Consider the following 22,435-nt stretch of genomic DNA (forward strand, 5'->3'; position numbering starts at 1 on the left):
GGAATGTCATTCATTGTTCTTTAATTTGGAATTGAACAATAACTGTGGGTGCACCCATGCCATAGTCCAGTTATCTTCAAATATATTAAAAATGCAGAATTTCCACAGAGATTCTGATTCTGTAGGCTAAGAGAGGGGCTTAGAACTTAATTTTTCAAACGGCTCACATATTTTTAATGCAAGTACTCCATGCATACTCTGTGGGCTACTGATGTAGCCAGCAGAATACGACTACACCAGAATTCCTTGAATTCAGTGTACATAAGAATCACTATGTTTCTTCTTAAATTGCAGATTCAGATTCAGTAGGTCTGGAATAGGACCTGAGATTCTACATTTCTAACAAGCTCCCAGATGATGCTGGTCCACAGACACCACTGTTAGGGGGTGGTATGCATATAGATGAAGGTATCAATGGCAAATACTGGACCGGTGTAGAATTGCAGAACTGTAGAAAATATTCTCATAATCTGTTTGCAGGTCAGGGTTTCCATGGTGATTTCAAATTGAATTAATCTATAAGTAACCATGCTACAGTGTTAGAGGAAAGCACTAGCATTATGTATTTGTAAAATAATTGGAGTTGAATGTTAATCAATTTTTCCAAAGTGGTATTCATGGTCTTATCAAAATTTCTAAACAATAATTTTACGCATTGTAAATAAAGTACTGTATTAGTTTGCTAGAGTTCTCATAACAGAATACCACAGACTTAGTGGCCTAAATAACCAAAATTATTTTCTCACAGCTCTGGAGTCTAGAAGTCCAAGATCAAGATGTCAGCAAGTTTGGTTTCTGCTGGAGTCTCTCTCAGCTTACAGATGGCTAACCTCTTGTTGTGTCTTCATATGACCTTTCCGCTGTGCTCATGCATCCTTCATGTTTCTCCCTTTTTAAATAAGAACATCAATCACATTGGTTTAAGGCCCCATTTAACCTTAAAGGCCCTATCTCCAAATTTAGTCACATTGGGGGTTAAGGGCTTTCACATAGGAATTTCGGGTGGGAACAATTCAGTCCATAACGAGTACATATTAATAAATGTGAAGCCAGAATAGGTTTTATTAAATTTTTTTCATTGGATTTTTAGAGAAAAAGGCTCTTAAATATAAGAAGTTTAAGTTTATACTTTGTTCATGGGCTGAATTGTGTTCCCGCCAAATTCATGTGTTAAAGCTGTAAGCTCTCATACCTCAGAACGTGACTGTCTTTGGAGATAAACACTTGAAGGAGGTGATTAAGTTAAAACGAGGTCATTAGGGTGGTTTCTTATCCAATCTGATTGGTGTCCTCATAAGAAAATTGGACACACAAATAGATGCCAGGGGTGTGTGTATATAGATGACCACGTGAAGAGGCTGCAAGATGGCAGCCACCTGCAAGCCAAGGAGGGAAGGCTCAGAGGAAACCAACTTCAACCTTCAGAACAGTGAAAAATAAATTTCTGTTGTTTGAGACATCAGGTCTGTGGTATTCTATAATGGCAGCCCCAATAAAATACATAGTGATGATGTCTATGGGCAGTAAGAGTCAGTCCAGGATGTTTTAAGAAATAACACACAGCTTTTGCCTTCTCTCATACTCAGTGAGCCATACTTTATGCATCTCTTTCACAGCAAGTGAAGGAAAATTCCTAAATATAAGACTAAATACAAGACTAAATACTACTGAGCACTTAATATAAATTATTACATCTCAAACACAGGATGAAGAACAGACCACTCAGAACACAATTCCAAAAGTTGTTTTCCTTCCTATATTAAATATCCTAGTTTTAAATGGTCATTAACTGAGAACTAAATAGTTCCAGTTGGTAAGATATTTTATTTATTAAAATAGGAATATAATTACAATTAATTAAATATTAGAGTGCTGACATTCAAAAATAAGCCTTACCTTTGTTTTGGGTTCTAGAATTTTTACTCCATAAATTGATATCTGCAACTCAACTTTAGGAATTTTCTGGCCTTCAGATTTCTTGATATGTCTTGCAAACTACAAATGAAATATTATTCACAAAACTATAATTCTGTTTCTATGGAAAATGAACATGAACAAATATACAGAGTCTGTATTTAGTACTGAACTTTCATGAAATTATTGCCCATTATAAAGTATTTTATAAACCAAAAACGGCTTTACAATTTTAGAAATCAAAGTAACTTACCATTACCATCATTAAAATCAGATTAATTTTTAATAACTTTTAAAAAACAATTTTAATGTACTTTTTCATGCTATTTAAAATATTGTATTCATATCAGTTGAGAAAAAGAAAAATCTTTTTGGGAAGATAAGCAGAGATAAATTGTTTCATCCTGGGGATCTTTTGATTTTAATACCATTAGAAAACTTGAAGTCCACCAGTGCTGAATGTGCCATCTTTGCAATTTCTAGAGATTCACCTTGTTTGCTATACAGTCTTGCCTAACCAAACCAATGAATAAAAGGAGACTGATTACTATATTCAAACTGAAGCTAAGAAATGATGTAATTATTCCAGCTAAAATATAGTACTCAGAGCTAGACTCAGCCTAGAATTACAAATGTAATGAGTTTCTTGAAAATGTAAACTTTTTTTTAATCCTTTCATAGTAGTACTAATAGTATCTTCTTAATTGTATGAAAATGCTTGTTAGGTTCTGTTAAAAAAATCAAAAAGGAAGTCAGAATAATCATGTACTTAAGCATATGAAATGTCTGCCTCTCTGCTACCATTGCCGGATTTAGTGCCAGAAAAAAAAATTAAATGAGCCCAGTTAAATATGAATGTTAAACAATAAAGACATTTTTAAAACTTTTATCATTTTAGAATACACACATACATTCTATATGTATACACACATAACACATATATGCTATTTAATATAAACATGTCCCACGCAATATTTGAAACATACTCATACTAAAAAAATTATTCATTGTTTATCTGAAATTTAAAGTTTGCTGAATGTCCTGATCTATCTAGCAATGCTATTCTCTCCCTACATTCCTTCTTTCCTCCCTTCCCCACCGTTTTAAGAAATGAAAAAACCTATTGAAAAGAATAGGATTTCTTACCCCACTTTTAGAACTTCCAAACATTATTTCCTAATATAGCATCTTTTCAGCATATGAGCATCCTAACCTGACTCAAAATAGATTGCACATAAGGCAGGGTAGGGTTTCAGTTCTCTTTTGTGTGTCATATTTACTTGCATTGTGCATTTCTCTCTAATTTAGGGCAGATGTGAATACACATGGTATAGTTCAATCCTGGAGCAGAGAGTGGATGAGGCCTTTTTTCTCTTTTCATGGCCTTGTACTGCCATGGAGAATAATATAATTAATAAATATACGAATGCCTTGAAGTGTTGTCTCCCTTTATACTCCAGGGAGAGGGGGGAAGTACCATTTTTTAAATTTCATTTTAGGTAATTTAACTTTTTAGCTTGCTGTCTGTTCTGTTCTATGAATGTAGGCAGCTTTCTTTCCTTTTTTTTTTTTTCGTATCCAGCATTCTTACATTCTGCACATGAATTCTAGCAATATATGCCAGAGAATTTTTTTGTCTTTGAGAAAATTGTTTTGCTTAAGTGAAAACTGTTAAAAATTATCCCAGCGCTCTCAAAGAAAGTGGATTAACTTTGTTTCTTTTCCCTTCATAATCTCCTTCTTGCATTTGTATAATTAAAACAATTTGGGGAAGTCCACATATGAAGACTTACAAAACCCATCGATGTGAACGAACATGAACAGCCATTCCCATCCCGGGCTGCAGAAACACTCTAAGCTGCTGTCCTAGGGACTGCTCTTCTCCAGAAACAATGAGCAGTGGCTCTTGAGGCCTTTTCACATCTGGACACAACCACTCCTGTGACCTCTTTTAGTTTCCAAAAAGTCTATCACAAAACAACTATTAATATTAAACTTATCTGTTGAGATATTTCTTTTCTGCCAGAAAAAATAAAGGGAAGAAATAATGGAAGAAATGAAGAAAGGAAGTAAATAGGGACCGGAGGTAGAAAAAACAAAGAGAGGAAGAAAAGAGGAAACAAGAGAATGAGATAAAGAAAAATAAACATAAAATATCTGATCTAAGGCATGTGAAGTCTTTTTCTCTGCCATAGCAAGATGAAGTAATTGTGTTCAAAGGAGATTTGTAGGTCATCCAATCTAATACCTTAGTCAATAAAATGGGTCTGCAGCAGTCAGACCTACAACCTAGTTGTGCAGCTACTCATCATTAAATAACTCTTCTTTTGCACAACAGAATTTTTGCATTTAGAAGATGAACTTTCCAGTTCTATTCTCACGTGTACCAAGGTTTATACTGGTTATTGACCTTGACTGTTGAGTAAATGTTGCAAGATGCTCATGCTTAAGGTTATATTCATTCAATCTATATTTTAAACAGAGTATAATATTCTCATTCAACTCATTTTTTGAAATTTAATATTACTGTATTCTATAGTTTGCATGTTCCCTCTAACTCCAAGTCTCTTCTCTTACTTATAGACCTCTTAAGTGCATTCCAAAACACTTGTTGAAACTTCTGTGTTGAAGACATGCTCATCATTCTAACTTACAGTATAGTCTTTTCTCTCCCTATTTACTATTTGAAGATTAACAATTAAAGAGCCTTTTTGCAAATTTCTTTTGATTTTAGCTTAAGGGGATTCATTGTTTGATCTTCTAAATAGTGATCTACCTTAAAACTTGCATGTAATTATCCAATGAAATTATTCAAAGAGGAGTAAAGCTTAAGCATCTTGGAGAACAGCTGGATACAACACACAAAAACAAGCTTTATCACCATAAGGTGATGGGAAAGATGAAGTATTACTCAAAATTCATAAAGTACTTAGTAAAATATATGTCCCTGGCAGTAAGCAGAAGAGCTAAAGAAAACTTAAAGGAGCACTACTGAGTTTAAATGTCATCATCAGGCAATTTGTATTCATTTCTCAGAGGACTTTTGAAAAAATAAAATCTAACTATACAACTAATGGAATATGCATTATTAGGCAACAAAATTAATAAATTTATCACTTTGGGCCAAATAGTCTGAGCTATTATTCCTCTTTGTGGTTCTTATATTTAATTATTAATTTATTCCTATAGGGAGTACTTTAAAATAATTTTAAATCCTACTTTAAAATAATTTTAAAATCCTATAGGGAAATCAGCTATGTATGTATGTTTGTAATTAAATTAAGCTCTAACTATTTTATTAATTAAATGACTGTTATGAAGACAAGAACAGAGTGTAATGTACAGTGTTGTTGACTGTGGTCAGTTGTTAATAATACTGTATTGTATATTCAAGAGTTGCTAAGAAGGAAGGTCTTAAAAGTCCTCAATATGAGAAAAAACATTTTCTGATTATGAATGATGATCGATGTTAAGTACTAGACTTATTGTGGTGATTATAAAACTAAAACAAAACAGAGCATCGTGTTACACAGAGAAAGTGAGATCGAATGAAAAATCTTCTGGACCTAGATTTAATTGAACTCAACATTAATCTCCAAGGCCACATTCTTTGAGGTAGATTCAAGTAATTGTAATTTAGCTCCATCAGGGTAAGGGGGTCTCTTCTCTAAAACTGAGGTCCAGGAATGCTATCCCCTCGTTATCTCCCAGAGAAATCAAGAAGATTTAGATCTATGCACCAATATTTATTCACATGTAAACTTAAGCAGATTGCTTAGGAAATATACTGAGTCTACTAACATTTATATTAGTTGTATAACTAAAAAACACAACAAAACACTTAAAAAGTAAATTAATTCATTACAATTACAATGATATTAAACATATAGTTGAAAGGGTGTTTAAATTATTACATTTTGAAAAATTTGGTATTTTCTTAAATGTTAGGCTTAAAATATGATCAAGACAAGAAAATATGTTGTTTTGATAAATATAGAATTTGAAAGTAAAAACTTTAACATTTATAAAAATGATTACACGTAAGAAAAATTTATAAACTATAACTTCTCCACAAAATGACTGAAAAAAGAGTATGTAATAAAGTTTTAAAATTTTTCTTAAAACATAATCAAGCATCATTGAACACAGAAGCATGAAAAACTGATTATTGAAAAATCTTGTTTTCCATCATATTGCATTCTTAAATTGCAAATTCTTCTTTAATGTCAGAAGCCAACATATTAATATTGCTAACTTTTGAAAAATTTAGTGAATATAAATAAAATGTTACCTTATATAGCAAATAAAATAAAATACTAAACTATAGTGGTTAAAAAAACAGTCAGAATACATATGTTTAAGAAAATTAAGCAGGAAATTAAAATGGGGGATGTGTACACAAAGCAGACTTAATGAGCAAATTTCTTTTCTTTTAGTAGTGCCATAGCACCATCTTCTGGCCATTTTGACATGACAACAGAATTAAAGAGAAGAGAGGGTATGAATTATTCTTTTTAATGTAAATACTCATTCTTTACATTGTAGCCTCTAATGCACACATTTAAAAATAAATTAGAAATAGATTTTAAAAAGCACTGTTTTATTCATTAATTCATGAATCATTACCCTCAGATAGATTTTCCTGATCTACAAAATTTTTGCAATCAGTTGAGCAAAGAGTGCTAATTATATATTGTGGAAGATACCTGAAGGACAAAACTACTCTCAATGAAGTACACATTTTTAAACTATACTTCATAATTTTTATCTTATTGGAAATCACATTCCAAGCTCTGTAACTTTTATCTTTTTGGAAGTCATACTCCTTTCTTAACAAAGTACATTTCCAAACATGAAAAGACATAAGAAATGCACATGAAGTCCTACAAAAATCTATAAAATCTAGCCACTGTTTCTAAAGCATTTCATCACAAATATCTCTACATTTTATCTAGCCATTATGTAACTGAATTATTTTGGTTTTGGATTTGGTTGACTGAATAGAGAATTTTCTAAGTATAAAAAAACATTAAATGTAAATACTATTATTCTTTTATAAAACATTTTGACTATAGTGAAGCTGGACTCATGCCCAGAGTGTGAAACATTCTGAACACTTAAATAGACTCTTATTCTAAATTCTCTACTAGTACCTAAAAGTTCTGGCAAAACAAGGGCAAGTCTGAATTATTACTTAATGAGTAGTAGAAAGAAATGGTTAGCTAGTACATTTTTGTTTGTCCAAGTGGGAGTAATATCACCTTAGGACTTTTTAGCATATGTACTTAAAAAATTAGATAAAATATTTACTTATAAAATGGATGGATAAAAATAGTATCCACTTTTATTTCTTCACCCAGAATACAAACCATCCCTCTTCAATTTTTCTCAGTTTAAACACTAATAGATTAATTCGACATTGCCTAAACAAAGTAACATATTAATGTTTATAACTTTGCCTGGCACAATCTGAGACCTAATCTTCCTGTGAAACAATTGTGTAATCTCTGAACTAAATAAAGTTAAAGAAGAGCTGTTTCTCAAAAATATTGTTAGAACAGCTATAGAGAATAACAATTAACCATATAAACAATTAACAGTAAGTCCTTAATGTGTCTATAGGTTCTTGAAACTGCGGTGAAACGATTTATAATAAAACTAATTTTACCAGAGGCTAATTGATATAAACAAGAGTTAAGTTCCTGCAGCATCTTATCATTATAACAAAACAACATTGAGTGAAGTGACATAATCTGAGGATCTGTTGTAGTGGTATGTTACACTACAATTTTTCTTTTTCTCAATAAGAAAAAGATAAGAATTCTGATGGAAGCAACCTAAGTGTCCACTGATAGATGAGTAGATAAAGATACATATACTAGAATATTATTCAGCCATAACAAGAAAAAAATCTTGCCATTTGAGACACGGGTGGACCTTGAGGGCATTATGCTAAGTGAAATAAGTCAGACAGAAAAAGACAAATATCACATAGTCTCACTTATACATGGAATCTAAATAATAATAATAATAATAACAACTCATAGATACAGACAACAGATTGGTTATTGCCAGAGACAGGAGGGTAGGGGTTAGACAAAATGGGTGAAGGTGATAAAAAGGTACAAACTTCCAGGTATAAAATAAGTAAGTCCTGGGAATGTAATGCACAACATAGTGATTACAGTTAATAATACTGTACCGTATATTTGAAAGGTGCTAAAAGAGTAGATCTTAAAAGTTTTCATCACAAGAAAAGATAATTATAACTATGTGCTGATGATGTTGACTAGACTTACTGTGACTGTTTCATAATACACACAAATATCTAATTATTGTGTTGTGTACTCGAAACTAATGTAATGTTATATGTTAATTATATCTCAATAAAAAAGATGAACATTGTTGAAGTTTTTAAAATGTTAAAATCTTTCTGAAAACAATGTCTATACAGATGTCATATAATTAAAAAAACATTCAAAGATGTAGGATATCATATATAAGATTTTTCTCAGGAATTTGCTAATTAGGAGTATGTGGAGTTGCTTAGTAAATGTCCTTTCTGGCTCTTAGTCTCACCAGTTCCCCACGTCCACTCATGGCCAGGTCCACTTGGATTTGTCCATTAGGACATCTTTAACATACAGTGTCACTGCAAAATTCTGCTTTGGAACGACTCTGAACTCCACATTTTCAACTGGTGGGCATGATATTCTAACTATTAGAGACAGTTGTTACACCATTCCCAATTTATGAGATAGGACATGAGTCCACATTGTCTAAACAAAGGCAAGATACTGAATGTCAAAACTTATGAAATACTGCCATTACATTTTTTGAGTATGAGAAATTATACCTTAGAAAACTACGAAGAGTATGCCACATTCAGAAAAATAACGATGTGTACATACTCATTATTAAATATATCTCTTTGATCTGATGATTTATTTAACAGTCCATTTTTAACATGGTGAAGTCATACCTACCACAGTTATTCATGTTTTGAATTTCCGTCAATCTACTGCTGACTGAAGACAGGCTCAATACACTAGACATTTATGTGAAGGGCTATCCCTACCTTTAGTTTCCTTACAGCATCCCTCACAACTTCTGTTCCTTTGGGCTGCTCCACTTCCGTACTGCCAAGAAACTGAAAATGGTCATTTGTGAGACACAATGTAGGCTTTACTATATCATATTATCATTAAATCATTTTGAAATATAACACCCCATAATAGAATGATGTCAGTAATGCAAATCTGAATCCTAATTAAATAGGTTATTAATTTATATTATTTTAGATTATATGAAAATGTCCACATATTATTCAATCACATATGATTATTAATCAAAGATTTTTTAAAAATACATTTTCCTAAATATTTTACTTGCAGATTTTTACTGAAAGAAAACTCTAACTGAAAAGAAAAAGGTTTTATCTTTGGGCTCAAAAGAATAAAATTGACCTCAAATTTTAATATTTAAAATGCATTTAAAAAATTTTTAAATGTTATCTGTAAATTTAAAGTATATAAATGCCTGTTACTTTACTTAAATTTCTATGGTATATTTAAGTAACTAATATGGTTTAACACACTTTATAATCAACATTTTTCTGTTTTCCAATTATAACACTCATTAGCACATAAAACTTTAAAAGATAAACTTTTAAAAATATCCAATACATACCATCCACCAAAGCTGTAAGCTAAGCTACATTAAAAATAAAACATACATGAGCTATAATTTTTACTAAGTTTTTAAATATCCCTGAAGGTTTTTAGTTAAAATGTGACCTATGCCCCACCAAGAAAAAAAAAAATCATAATAATTAACATAGTGTAATAAAATCTCTATCCTGGAGAGACATTCCTCCTAAACAGAAGTCCAATATCATAAAATGTTCAAGACCAATTAGAACTAAAATGAGTATTTTATTCCATAAAATATTTCTATACAAATAGAAAATTATTAAGTTCATTAAGTGTATTTAATTTTCCAAAGACTTTTGTCACATACTACCAATTATACCAAAATGAGTCATAATTAAGTAATCACCTTTTATATTTATAGATGTATGTGTGTACAGTTTACACCAAATGATTAAATACAGTCTTTTTTATGTATGAACTCATAGAATAGAAGAGAACAACAATGAAAAAAAAAAACCAGTAATATCATGATATCTTTTCAAATCACATTTTATTCCTTCCTCATTCTTGAAAAAAATAACAGTAAAAACAAAAGAAATTAGAGTCCTGCTTTTCAAAATAAGCTCTCTGTATTAACTGCGTGAGAACTTACACAGGGAGCAGGTTAAATTATAATAATGCAGACTCCGTGGTCAAGTAAATCAGCATCTTTCAGGGTAGGGCTAGAAATTCTATTTCTAAAAGCATCGTGGGTGATTCTTTCTAATAACGTCTAAAGAACAGAGTTAGAAAATAGTAACAGATCAAGAAGATGGTGAAAGAAAGATACAAAAGGTGAGCTGAAAATACAGGAGACAACTGATGATCTCTGTTCCAATGCGTTCATGGTAGAGAGAAAGTGAAGTTCAAAAGCATTAAGGCCTAAAAAAAAAAAAGTTTCACTTCTCAGATTCTGTAAGCTACAATAGTTCTTTTCCCTAATATGCTCAAACTATATCAAATCACTGCTACTAGGACCTAGATACAATGTCATAGGCACTTGGTTTGCTCACTATGACTCAAGTTGGTTGAGTAGGCCTGCAAAAAGACCCAAATGAATGGAGAAATTCTTAGCTTAAGAGGAATTGAAAACCTGATGCTAAAATGTGGGAGATAGTCAAATCTATTCTGACACTAATAGAACTGCCACATTTCTTCTGTTTCAAATCAGTGTATTCAGCCTTGACTGCTCTATGATAGAATCACATAGGAGTTTTAAACTTAGACCAGTGCCTAGAAGTCTGATTTAATTGGTCTGGGCAAAGCCAGGGTATCTGTATTTTCAAGCTCCAAAAGTGATTTTAACATGCCACCAGGTTTGAAAAGCACTGTTTTAGATCATAAAGGATAAAGAGTTTAAGTGACAAAAGGGGGGTTGGTTAACACAATTGGAGCTATTCAGTTCTGAGTAAATCCATGGGGTAAATTCCCATCCTCAGCATCTTTGAATTTATCATTGAGAAATTCCACATGAGTGGGTGGTCTGGCGCTGACAGGAACAGGGAGGCAAAGGTAGGCTCTTTATTAGTAAGTGATTCTTGAGCTAGAAGAAGGAAGTGTCTGATATGTCAATAACAGACTGTAAGAGTTACTGGAAATATTTAGGGGAAGAAGTCATACTTTGGCAGAAATGTCATGAGTCATAAGTATTATATGTAAATAGGACCATATGGGAATTTTATGGAAGAACTCCAAGAACATTCAAAATGAATCAATCTCTTGCTGTGCTCCAGGAACCTTTTAATATATTTCTTTCACATTGGCTTTAATTAAACCATCTGAGTAATGAAACACAGAGAGAAGCCTTGAATAACAGTGGGAATGAATCTGTATATATAACTAATAAGGAACTTGCCACTTAACTCAATTTTTTTTATGTAACGTTAGATGACCTAAATGGAAATAGTTTTCAAACAAAAAAGATTATTCTTCATAATATTTCCTGTATTTTTAATAAAAGTCATCATGATACTTAGATTAAATAATTCATATTTACATGCATTCCATATGTCTACATAAAATATTTATAAAACTCTTAAATATGATGCAGCATGTGGGAATAAACTCTAGGCTTAGAATCTGAAGATGTCAGAAAAGTCGTTTAATCTCTGCCTTATTCGACTCTTGAAAAGTAAGAATAACACTTCTCTTTTCTCATTATAAAATTGTTCTGAAGGTCAATTACAATAAGAGACAAAATAAAAAAAACCCTCTGTAAAATGCAGTGTTTTATAATTATTGTGGATTGCCATTCCTTTATTTAATGATTAGGGAAGACACTAGAATTTTGTGGGTACTGTTGGTGCCTACTCAGCTCTCCCTGGATCCATTTTACTAGTGCTGAGGCCCATCCACTAGCTTCCGCATGCATTGCTGGTAATGGCTCACACTCAGGACCTTCAGAGGATTCTCCCTGGGAAATGAGGTCATGTTGCCATCCCTGAAAGCTGGAAGCACCTGGGAGCTTTTGTTTCCCCCACATTCTTTAGCCAATGGCTGGTGTGGAAATACAAAGACCTGGTCCCTTTACTTGGAGCTGGGGTAAACTCTAAGGTGTAATGTTAGCTTCCTTAAGAATCAGGCTGAGGCTTGGGCTCCACCTGACACTGTACTGTTGATTTCTATCCTTTGTCTGTCCTGCTTTTCCATGCTCTTACTGGTTGATGAGTGACTGATTAAATAAATATCTTTACTAGGAATATTACTCAGCAATAAAAATGAATGGATTCTTGATACATACAACTCGGTGGATCTCAAAGGAATTATGTTGAATGAAAAAAGGTGAATCTCAAAATGTTTCTATTCTGTTGGGTATTTACATTTTATTTTTTATATTCTCTAAGAAAATAGAACTTTGATATGTTTAACATTTTAAACTAAGTAAAAATAATTGCCTTTATATTTTAGTAACTTTAATGTCTTAGCTCATCCATGTGGCAGAAAAAAAATGACGAGAAGAGAATATCATAGATCAGACTGTTTTTGATTTATACATGTAGATTCATTCAGTGTTATTCTTCAGTGTGGCAAAGAGCAAATGAAAAAGTTATGTGTTCTGTGGCAAGTGGTAACAGTTGGTACCATTTTTTATTACTTTAAGTAGTCAAAATGTTATCAATTATTTTTCTTCATAGACTCAAAATGATGACACTCAATTCAGTACATATTTTTTCTTTTTAGAATGATCAGGCATTAGACTTTCCCTAAGTACAATTGTGTATTTTGCACAATTGTGGGCTTGTGCTTTGAAACTCTGCAACAAAATTTTTCAGCTTATTTGTTACCACTGGGGTGATGTGACATCCAGTTGCTCCAGTGGCATGTGGGAGGAGGAGGACAGTGGTGTGGTGTTGTGTGTTGTCTCTCAGTTCTTCCCCACCAATGCAGCAAAGAACTATAGGTCGATGAGATTTAGAAAAAGTAACATTTATTAAAAGTACAGTTTAGATGGAGATGGGCCATGCTAAGGTAGGCTGCAGCCCTGTGGAATTTGGGAGGTGAAGAGATAAGACAGAGTATGCCTCAAGTGAAGAGCAAGTTTTCAGCAAAGAGAGCTGTAACAAGGCAGAAGTGGGAAGGTCTGCCTATATTTGGGACCTGATGAGTAGTTCCAAAGGGATTCCTAGGTGATTGGCTCATGAAGTATTAGGGTACAGTCATCTGTGGCCAGATTAAATAAGCTATAGCTTATGGCCATCCTGTCTTACCAATAGGGTGTTCTCTGGATGGTCTCTACGCTAGATCCCTGTTTGTTCCCCTGTCGCTCATATCTGACTAGCTACCTAACATTATGAGTAAATATTTGTACTTTTATAGTAATGTATGTTCACTATAGGAAATTAAAAACTACAGAAAAGTGTATCAATAAAAATAAGCATCAACTTTTATCTCATAACCAAGGGGCAAATATTATTGAAAATATTGTTTGCTATCTTTCAAATTCATGTTACAATTAAAGTAATCTGTCAGAAAGAATTAGGCAAACTTCTGAAAACAAAGAAAATTACTCTTTAATTACTGTATGTGACTGGTTGATTTATTGGATGTTATTGTGTGTATACATATGTGCATACATATTTTTAATTTTGACTATTAGTTGAGTTATTCAAAGGGTTAAGATTAAAACATTGAATAGGACTCCTAAGCAAAATGGACAAGAATGATAAAAAGCACAAAGGGACATTTAGAATATGCTAGACTATGAAAAGTAAGATGATAGCAATTATAAATATTTAGTGTATTATTAGTCTACCTATTAAAAGGTATGACAACATGGCAAGTATTTCCCACAGGTTATACAAACTACAAAATATCTTTTAAAAATCTTCTATATTGTCTAAGGCCATGCTACCCTGAATAAGCCCAATCCCATCTGATCTTGGAAGCTAAGTACGGCCAGGTCTGGTTAGTACTTGGATGGGATACCATCCAGGAAGACCAAGTGCTGCAGGTGTTAAAAAAAAAATAAAATAAATAAAGGATTGTAAACTGGCAAGGTCCTTGCAATCTGTGAGGTCAACCAAGGGTTGCCTCGCCTAAAAAATAATTAAATAAATAAATTAAATTAATTTTTTAAAAATCTTCTATAAAGACATTGACAATTATAGAGCAAATTTCTAATACTACAAAGAGCTAATTATATAGTCATACAAATATTCCAACCTATGCATCTCTCTGCTTGATGCATTTGAATACATAGCAGATGTACCCACTGTAGGTATTTAAGGGGCTGCAGTCTGTTGAAATTAAAAACATAAACATGTCATCCAACTCGCTATTCTATACAAAATATTTAGAGACTTTTTAACTAAAATTCTATTAAGATATTTCATTTTTGGCTTAATATTTTCCACAATTCCTACAATTTTTTTCAATTAATCAAAATAATACCAACTTTTAAAAACAAATCTCAAGGGATGTCTGTATTCATTTATTTTATTTCTTTCATTGTAGTCAATAATGTCTGTGATAAGCATTTTGCAAAAAAATGAGTGAAAGTTTGAGGATTCCACCTTCATTTTTGCATATTATTTGAAATTGACTTTTTTTTTAAAGTCTAGTTTGCTTTATGACTTGCTTCTTTGCCAGTAGAGAGCAGTGTTGGACATCATATGGGTATTTATAATATTTACTTTGCTTCCTCAAACGCTTTTAAAATCACTCTCTGAATAATGCAGAATGTTATTTTTTAATGCCAGATTAATAACCACTAAAATAATTAACTAAAGAGGTACTAAGCCTAACTGCTATGAAATTTGACACTACTTAATGTTTGAAGCTAATTTATAACAGAAATAAATGAAATGTTTTATTTATGTCAAATTTGAATATTGCAATTTTGTGTAGATGTTTGCTACATAATTATTTTAAAATATAAAGGGAAAATAATTTCTACTTTTTACAACATAAAAGCTTTAACTAACATCAAAGTTAAATAACTATTGGTAGCATAATGACCAATAGACATTCTAATTATAGAAAAATAAATAAAATATAAATATAAATTTGAAAATATATAAATAAAAAGATATGTCCCTATCTTTGTAACCAAGGTTGCAGAGCCTTAAACAGGATAGGGTTAATTTTCTTGGCATTAATTTGACTGCATATGTTTAAAAAAAGTATTTAAACCTTCTAGCTACTCAACTGCACCCTAATAGATAAGCCATATAAGAGTAAGCCAATTTAATTTTATAGTCTTTATTTGGCTGACTCGTGATACCACAGTGCCAAGCAATACAGGAAAAATCATTTTTAAAAAGCACATTGTAACAGTCAATTGCTAAAGAAGGGTCAAAATCAATCAAACTGAAACCTATTACTTAATTGTCAAAACCATAATCCTAAAAAAAAAAAAAAAAATTAAAAGTAGATCCACCAAAAATAAAAGTTATACTTTAAATTTAAAAATAAATACTCCAAAGGTTATCCTTTAAAGGAGGGCCAGGAAATTTTGATAAAGATTTATAATAAAAAAATATTGGGCTCAGTATTAAAAATTCTACATTTTACATTCGATTTGGTATTTAGGTTTCTCATTTTATTATAGTAATTTTGTATTAAATTACATCTGTTCTTATTTTCCATGGATATGGAGTATATTATTTTAATAGGCTCTCACTTTTAAAATAAGACTTTAAAGTTTAAGCCAAAACAAACCTACTTACTATAAACAAGAAATTGTGCTCATTGCCCACTGTGCAAGGTCTCTCAAATAGAGCTTTGACTCACACAGTCACAATAAAAGGCAGCAAGTTCTTGTCCTGTCCCAGAGGCCCCTCACACAGTCAAACTTTCTTCACATTTTAGGAGTGAGACAGGTGGAATGAAAGACAGGGCATTCATTTGTATTATTATAAATAGAAGTATTACAAAAATAAACAAACAGCAACTTATACAGCAAACCAGCATGGGCTTTGGAGCTAGACAGGCTTCACAATCCATTTTCTCATGGAGAACCACAAAACTGTGGATTGTGGAGACGTTCTTATCCAAACCCCGTTATTTTATAGATCTGAGGACCAGGAAGGTGAAGTGACTTCTCAAGGTCACATATTCTTTACTTTTGCTACCTTAAATAAAGCAGAAATAGAATGAAAGATAATAGAGTGTATCGGATATATAATATTTATGCCACATGCATTTGGCTAATTAATATTTATGTTATACATTTTCTCTACTATGAGATATGCCTAAAATCTAAGTGAGTAATAAACATATTTGATTGGCTTTCCAGTTAGGTAACCTGAATTTCCAAATATCATTTGTTTACTGAACCTCTCAAAGGCTCAGTTTCCTCATTCATAAAATGGAGATAAACTCAGAGTGTTTTTGTGAGAATCAAATGAGATAATCTAAGCAGCCACTGGCATAGAGTGAATATACCCTGAATTCATGCTAGAAATTATAACAAAATAACAGTCACAACAATGAAATAAAAAGAGCTAACACATCTGCAATAGACTGTGAAGTAAACAAAAAAAATCTGTCTTAAACTACTATTATTTGAATTTTGGCTTGAGGCAGCTAGAATCCTTACCAAGACACATGCAAGTGTACTTTTTTCTAAACATTTTATTGGCACTTTAAAACATTTATTCATTTTAATCAAAACTTGAGACAAGTGAGATTTTTCAAATATCTATACACAATATGCCTATTTGTGGATATCTCATCAATAAGTATTTATATTTTTTTCAGAAAGGCCGAGTACTATTTTTGATAAATATATTCTTAGGTGCTTTATAGTTTTGGTAAATAAGATTTTCTTATTCTATATAGCAAGTTATTGCTCTAGAAAAAATATTTACCTTATATTACCTTAATAAGAGAATATTTACCATATTCTTGTATTAAGCTTAGTAAGAGAATATTTACCATATTCTCTTATTAAACCTGGTAGTTTTGTTTTGTTTTGTTTTGTTTTGTTTTGTTTTAACTTTGAGTCTACTGGATTATAATTATCAATAAAGTGAAATACATTTTCTTTTTTTTCAATTCTGTTACCAATTGTTTCATTTTTCTTTGCTTACTGTATTAGTTACAAAATAATGATGAATAGTAGAGATAATAAGTATCCGTATCTTATTCTTAATTTTTATGGAACTTAAGCTTTTGGCAATGCGATATACTGTTATTGTTCTACTTCAGGTTTAAACTTTGACAAAGCGATTATCTCAAATCTGCTCGTGTTCTTGAATTCTGTCCAAAAGAATATATTTATCTGAAGAAGTCCCTAATATATCAAGAACCCTCTTATCTCCCCTTATCTTTTTTTTCTCCCTTATAAAGAGAACATTATTTAAAAGCTCTGGTGTCCTCCTAATTCACGTATAGCATTCCCAGCAGTTCTCTTCTGAGACAGTGTATTATTCATTATTATTATCACCATAATCATCAATAGCTATCATTATTATGTCCATATTTGTGCATCATCTGTGTCAGGTATTCTAAACAAGGGATACAGCGGTGAACAAAACAGACCCAAATGTCTGACCTATTAATGCATTTATAGGCTACACCTTATCTTCAATGACCAGAGAGAGTGCCTGGTTTTTTTTCTAATAGGTTCTTTCATTCCCCTCCACCTAGGGACTCATTATTTGAGCACTTTTTAGATAGACTGTAACAACAAAAAAAGCTTCCAAATAAACAATAATTCCCATAGTGGAGTTTTCTGGCTGTAAGTGATCATTATTTGTTTGAAATCATAAGCCATTTTGGAGAAGATTGCATCTTTAGCTGTGAGCAGAACTTCACACTTGAATATCAGTGTGAATAATCACATTAAGAGACTTTACTACTCAAATTGCTGTCCTCGTTTCTTTAGAAAGGGAGAAAAATCTACTTTTCAGATCTCGCTAGGTTGTACATAGCTTTTCTGAGTGAAAAATTAGTATGAATGAAACTTATTTATTTCTTTAACAGACTTTCTGTCAATGATTAATACGGCCTGATAATTGTGTGAAGCATTGCTGCATGCAGAACTTTCATTAGTGGGCTATGATGGTGTGAGCAAAGAAGACTGGATTCTATCCCTGGGGTTTTACCTCCTAGATTTAAAGATTCAAACACAGACAAGGAAAGTCAAAGGAAACAAAAATCAAAAATCAAAAAAAAACAACAAACAAAAACCTGAGACCTGGAACAAACTGAGACAAGCTTATGACAGTAACTATGAATGTACTGTTCTACTCATTTCTATCAGGTGCCCCCAGAGGCACTAGTGAGAGGAGGCTCTGCTCCAGAGCAGGCCTTCTTTTATTCAACAGCTCTTTACTGAAGGTCTACTATGTGCCAGGCACAGTTCCACGTATTTGGGTACAGTGATGAACAGAAAAGTCAAAGATCTCTCTGGAGGTAGCTTGGCACAACCATGCCAAAGGTAGAGTCACATGAACACAGGGCTTGAATTCTGGCTCTGGTGAAGCTTAACACCTCTGAGCACCAGCTTCTTCTTTTATAAAATGTAGATAAATACCCCTAAAATTGTAAGTGGGTAATGAGCAAAAGTTGTATGGGTAGAGTGCTTGACAAATAGTACGAGTTCAATAAACATTTGCTTCTATTCAAAAAATGCTCCTAAGTGATGTTTAGTTTTGATTATTTGGTTCTAGACTCTGGAGTAATGTTAGAAAAGCAGGGTTTGTGACTGATTATTTTCAACAAGGGTCAGGGCTTTTTCTTTCTTTCTTTCTTTCTTATTTTATAGATTCAGCATAATTCTATTAATAGGGCTTAAATAATTCTACTGGGAAGCTGGTGACTCTCTGGCTAATTACGTGACAGATGGGGAAATACAGAAGCATCAAGCATCCGGCAGTGGCAAGGTCCTGGCAATTCCTACAGTTGAGCAGAGGAAGGAGTGAATCACTGTGTTTTTGCATAATCAATCAAGTCTGTCTACATTAAGGAGTCTGCCTTGCAATCAGATGCTGATGTGAGCACATATGCTGTTTTATTTCACAACTAATAGCCTAATTCTCCCTTCCCCATTGGTAAAAGTAACCAACCATTCTGCTTCCATTATCACAACTCTTCTTCCTGCTCTCGTTACAATAGGCCAATCTTGTATACATTTCTAACTTCAATTTGACAATTTATATTGTAAAGTCCGTGCTTTTTTTTCTTTTTAAAGACTTTGGTTTTTTTTTTTAATACTTGAAGACAATTATCACTAATTAGCACCACTTTGTCTTCACCATAATGCTTAATTGGTTTTGTTTGAACCCTACTATATGCTGATTTTATTTGATTTTCCTTGGCCTTTAAAAAAATCAATCCTCACATATTCCTGGCCAGCTTTTGAGAGTATTTATCAGCTGCCCTTTGAAAATTCTAATCCTGGTATTAAAATTAACCTGTATGTTTTTACTGGACTATGTCAAAAATTTAATAACCAGATTACTATGATTCTAAATTATATAAAAACTTCCCTTTACATATAGAATTATATTACAGTACATTCCTTTTCTAAAAAATAATTATATACATTTCCCATGATATATTTAATATATCAAATACTTAAATTTGTTATTTTTAGAATGTAGAACTGGTATTTGAGATGAACCCTTACCGTACATACCTGTCATTATTAATATGACTAAAGTTTACAGTAAGCTACTTATTTTTTAACCTAGTTTTAATTTAAGCATTTTGTGAGTTGCCATTTCAATTCCTTGCCCATCAGGTTTAATATAAAATGCATATACTGATTCAATCCTGAGGTTAATTTGTTTTCATTTAAAAGTGATAAATGGCATTAAAATGAACAAATAAGTGAAGTATGGGCAAGGACATGGTAGCTTTGGAATCATGAGACTTATCTGCTTTCCTTTCAGGGTTAATTTAGCATAAATATCGAAATCACAGTATGTCCACAAAAATTATGGATGCTGCTATATGTAAAAATTAGGAAACAAATGGCATTCTCTCTTTGCTCCAAAAATGTACATTCTGTTACTGAATATCCAAGTTGAAACATCTGTACAAACCCAGGGAGCCTCACTTTATAAAGCCCCAATAAACTCCATAATGAAATTTTATCAGAGACTCTGAGAGTTACTGCCATTTTAACATGATTAATTTTTTTATCTGAAGGTCAGATATCATTTCATACAGCAGTCAGCTTGGTGAAGGGCCTTTTTTAAGTCCTTGATGACATCTCATTGGAACTGGAGGGGCCTCAGTCACTAGAATCCCATCTGTCAAGCTATGTCTGTGGAAATCCTGCCAGCAGCCCTGCAGGAAGGAATGCAAAGTGGGTGAATGATAAGCAAAAATGTCAGGAGAAGGGCAAGTAACTTTTTCTTACTCTCTCAACAATCTTCCTAGCTGCTCCTCAGAGTACTTTGACTTCCTGCTGTAAAAATACTTCCCGGGAGAAGGAATAAGTTTAGGTAGTGAGTGGTTGGTTCTTCTCTACTTTGACTGAATTTTCAGTTTGTTATTGGGATAGCAAATTTATCAAGTCACTGTACACACGATGTGTAAAAATACAAATCCTCATGTAAACGCTGAAGTCAAGGGCTTTACTTTTGTTAATCCTTATTGTCCTCAAAGACTGGCTACTTATTGAATGAGGAGGTCAAACTTTATTTTGCATAATTATATAGTGCTTAAGATTTGAATATTGGCTCTGTTGTTACTAAGTTGTTGTTGTTTTTTTTTTTTTTTGCCAATCTACTATATATCCCAAATCCACTACTCTTTATAAAAAGTGGTAGTGATACTTCTATTTAGATATTCTGAAGATTGCTTGAGATAATAAGACAATACAGTTTAGTACTGTGCTTGGTATTTAATAAATTAGTATTTAATAGATGTGTCTCTCTTAATCAAGTGGGAGAACTAAAACTATATTATAATAAAAGCCAAGGAGTCTCCTTGAAATAAATTGTTCCATAGTATATGATACAGATGTTATAGAAAACAACTATAATCAATTAGTTCTGGCTTTTATCTGGAATTATATAAATGCAAGTAAAAAGGAAAGAGTATTTGTCACAATAGTTCCTCAATGATTTCAATCTCCCATTACAACTGCAGGAATTTTGTTAAGTAGAAATCTGAAATTAAAAAAGGCTATGAAATATATATGTATATTAGCAAATATATCCATGACACTGTAATTTACAAAAAGACAAAAAGAAAGAAGTGAATAAATAGGGTATTATTTATCAATTTTAGAGATTAAAATCTATAGGAAGCATTGCACTAAAACTTTATTAGGTGCTAAGTATATTGCATACAATAATTTCCAGAAACTTCTTTTCTAAATTGAATAAAGTAAATAAATAGATATGTTACTATAATCATAGCTGCTGTTACAGTAAGTGGTCTAAGTGTACTATGTAGGTGTGTGATGATATCATCAACGAGGTTGTGCGGCTGGTCAACCACATGGTACAAGTTAGTCTGAGGTAATCAGAGAAGCACACTGGTTCAGTCACTGTCAACAGGTTAGAGTCTGAAATTTGCCCTGTTAAATAATCCAGTTTATGAAGGTCAAGGCATAGCATTCAGGAAATATATAAATTACCTCAATGTCTCTAATTTATATGTCCCAAGTTTAATATATCGATAGATGCACTGATTTGGGGACAAAGTATTTAACCTACTGGTTATAATTTTCGGTATGAATAGCACATCTGCACTCAATAGGTGACTCAGTCATAGGCCTTATCCAGAGGTTTGGCATGCTGTGTCTATTTGCTTAAGAAGATTTATTCACAGGGAGATCACTACCTCACAAGAGCAAGTGTTCTTTTAATGACCATTCTGTATATTATAGTATTCTTCCTAGTATGTAATTATTTGGGGGAGAATGACAATAAAACAAGCAAAAGTACTGAAGGAATGAAGGAGTGACCTGGGGATGCAGATGACTTCAATTAGGAGAGGGAGAGTGGCACAGTTGGATAACACGAGACTCAAAACTTGGGGATTTTAAGGAGAAAGGACAGTAAATTCACCTGCCAGGACAGGTGTTCTGGGGTGAGTTGTACAGAGAAAATATACACCACTTGTGAAAAATGTTCGAGGTTAGAAAAGGCAACAGAAGACTGAATGCCCTCAGAAGATAGCCAGTTTTCTTTGGAGTGAGAAGTAAGGTTCAGGAGAGGTGGAGGATAAAGGGGATTTTGCTGATGACTGATCTTGAATTCCCAGAAACCCAGGTGTAGTTCCTTCTATGGAACTATATATGTATTAAAAAAAAATATATATATATATATGTTTTTTATTTCACTGATTTAAAAAATATTCCACTATATAGCAAAATGATTTAAAGTGGTTTATAAGGAGTCATAAAATATGTATGCTAACTGTAA

General features: G+C 32.4%; 1 protein-coding gene across 9 annotated transcripts in view; it reads right to left on the reverse strand.

Moving 5' to 3' along the window:
- Positions 1 to 22,435, reverse strand: part of GULP1 (GULP PTB domain containing engulfment adaptor 1) — a 202,677-nt gene that overhangs the window by 35,006 nt on the left and 145,236 nt on the right. For all 9 annotated transcript variants that reach the window (XM_016150108.2, XM_036236039.1, XM_036236040.1 and 6 more), the window contains 2 exons: positions 8,993 to 9,064; positions 1,897 to 1,995 (listed from right to left, as the gene is read on the reverse strand). In XM_016150108.2, coding sequence (XP_016005594.1) covers positions 1,897 to 1,995; positions 8,993 to 9,064 — 171 coding nt within the window. The remainder of the gene's footprint in view (positions 1 to 1,896; positions 1,996 to 8,992; positions 9,065 to 22,435) is intronic.

This window comes from Rousettus aegyptiacus, unplaced genomic scaffold, assembly GCF_014176215.1.
Source record: "Rousettus aegyptiacus isolate mRouAeg1 unplaced genomic scaffold, mRouAeg1.p scaffold_m13_p_2, whole genome shotgun sequence".
Taxonomy (NCBI): domain Eukaryota; kingdom Metazoa; phylum Chordata; class Mammalia; order Chiroptera; family Pteropodidae; genus Rousettus; species Rousettus aegyptiacus.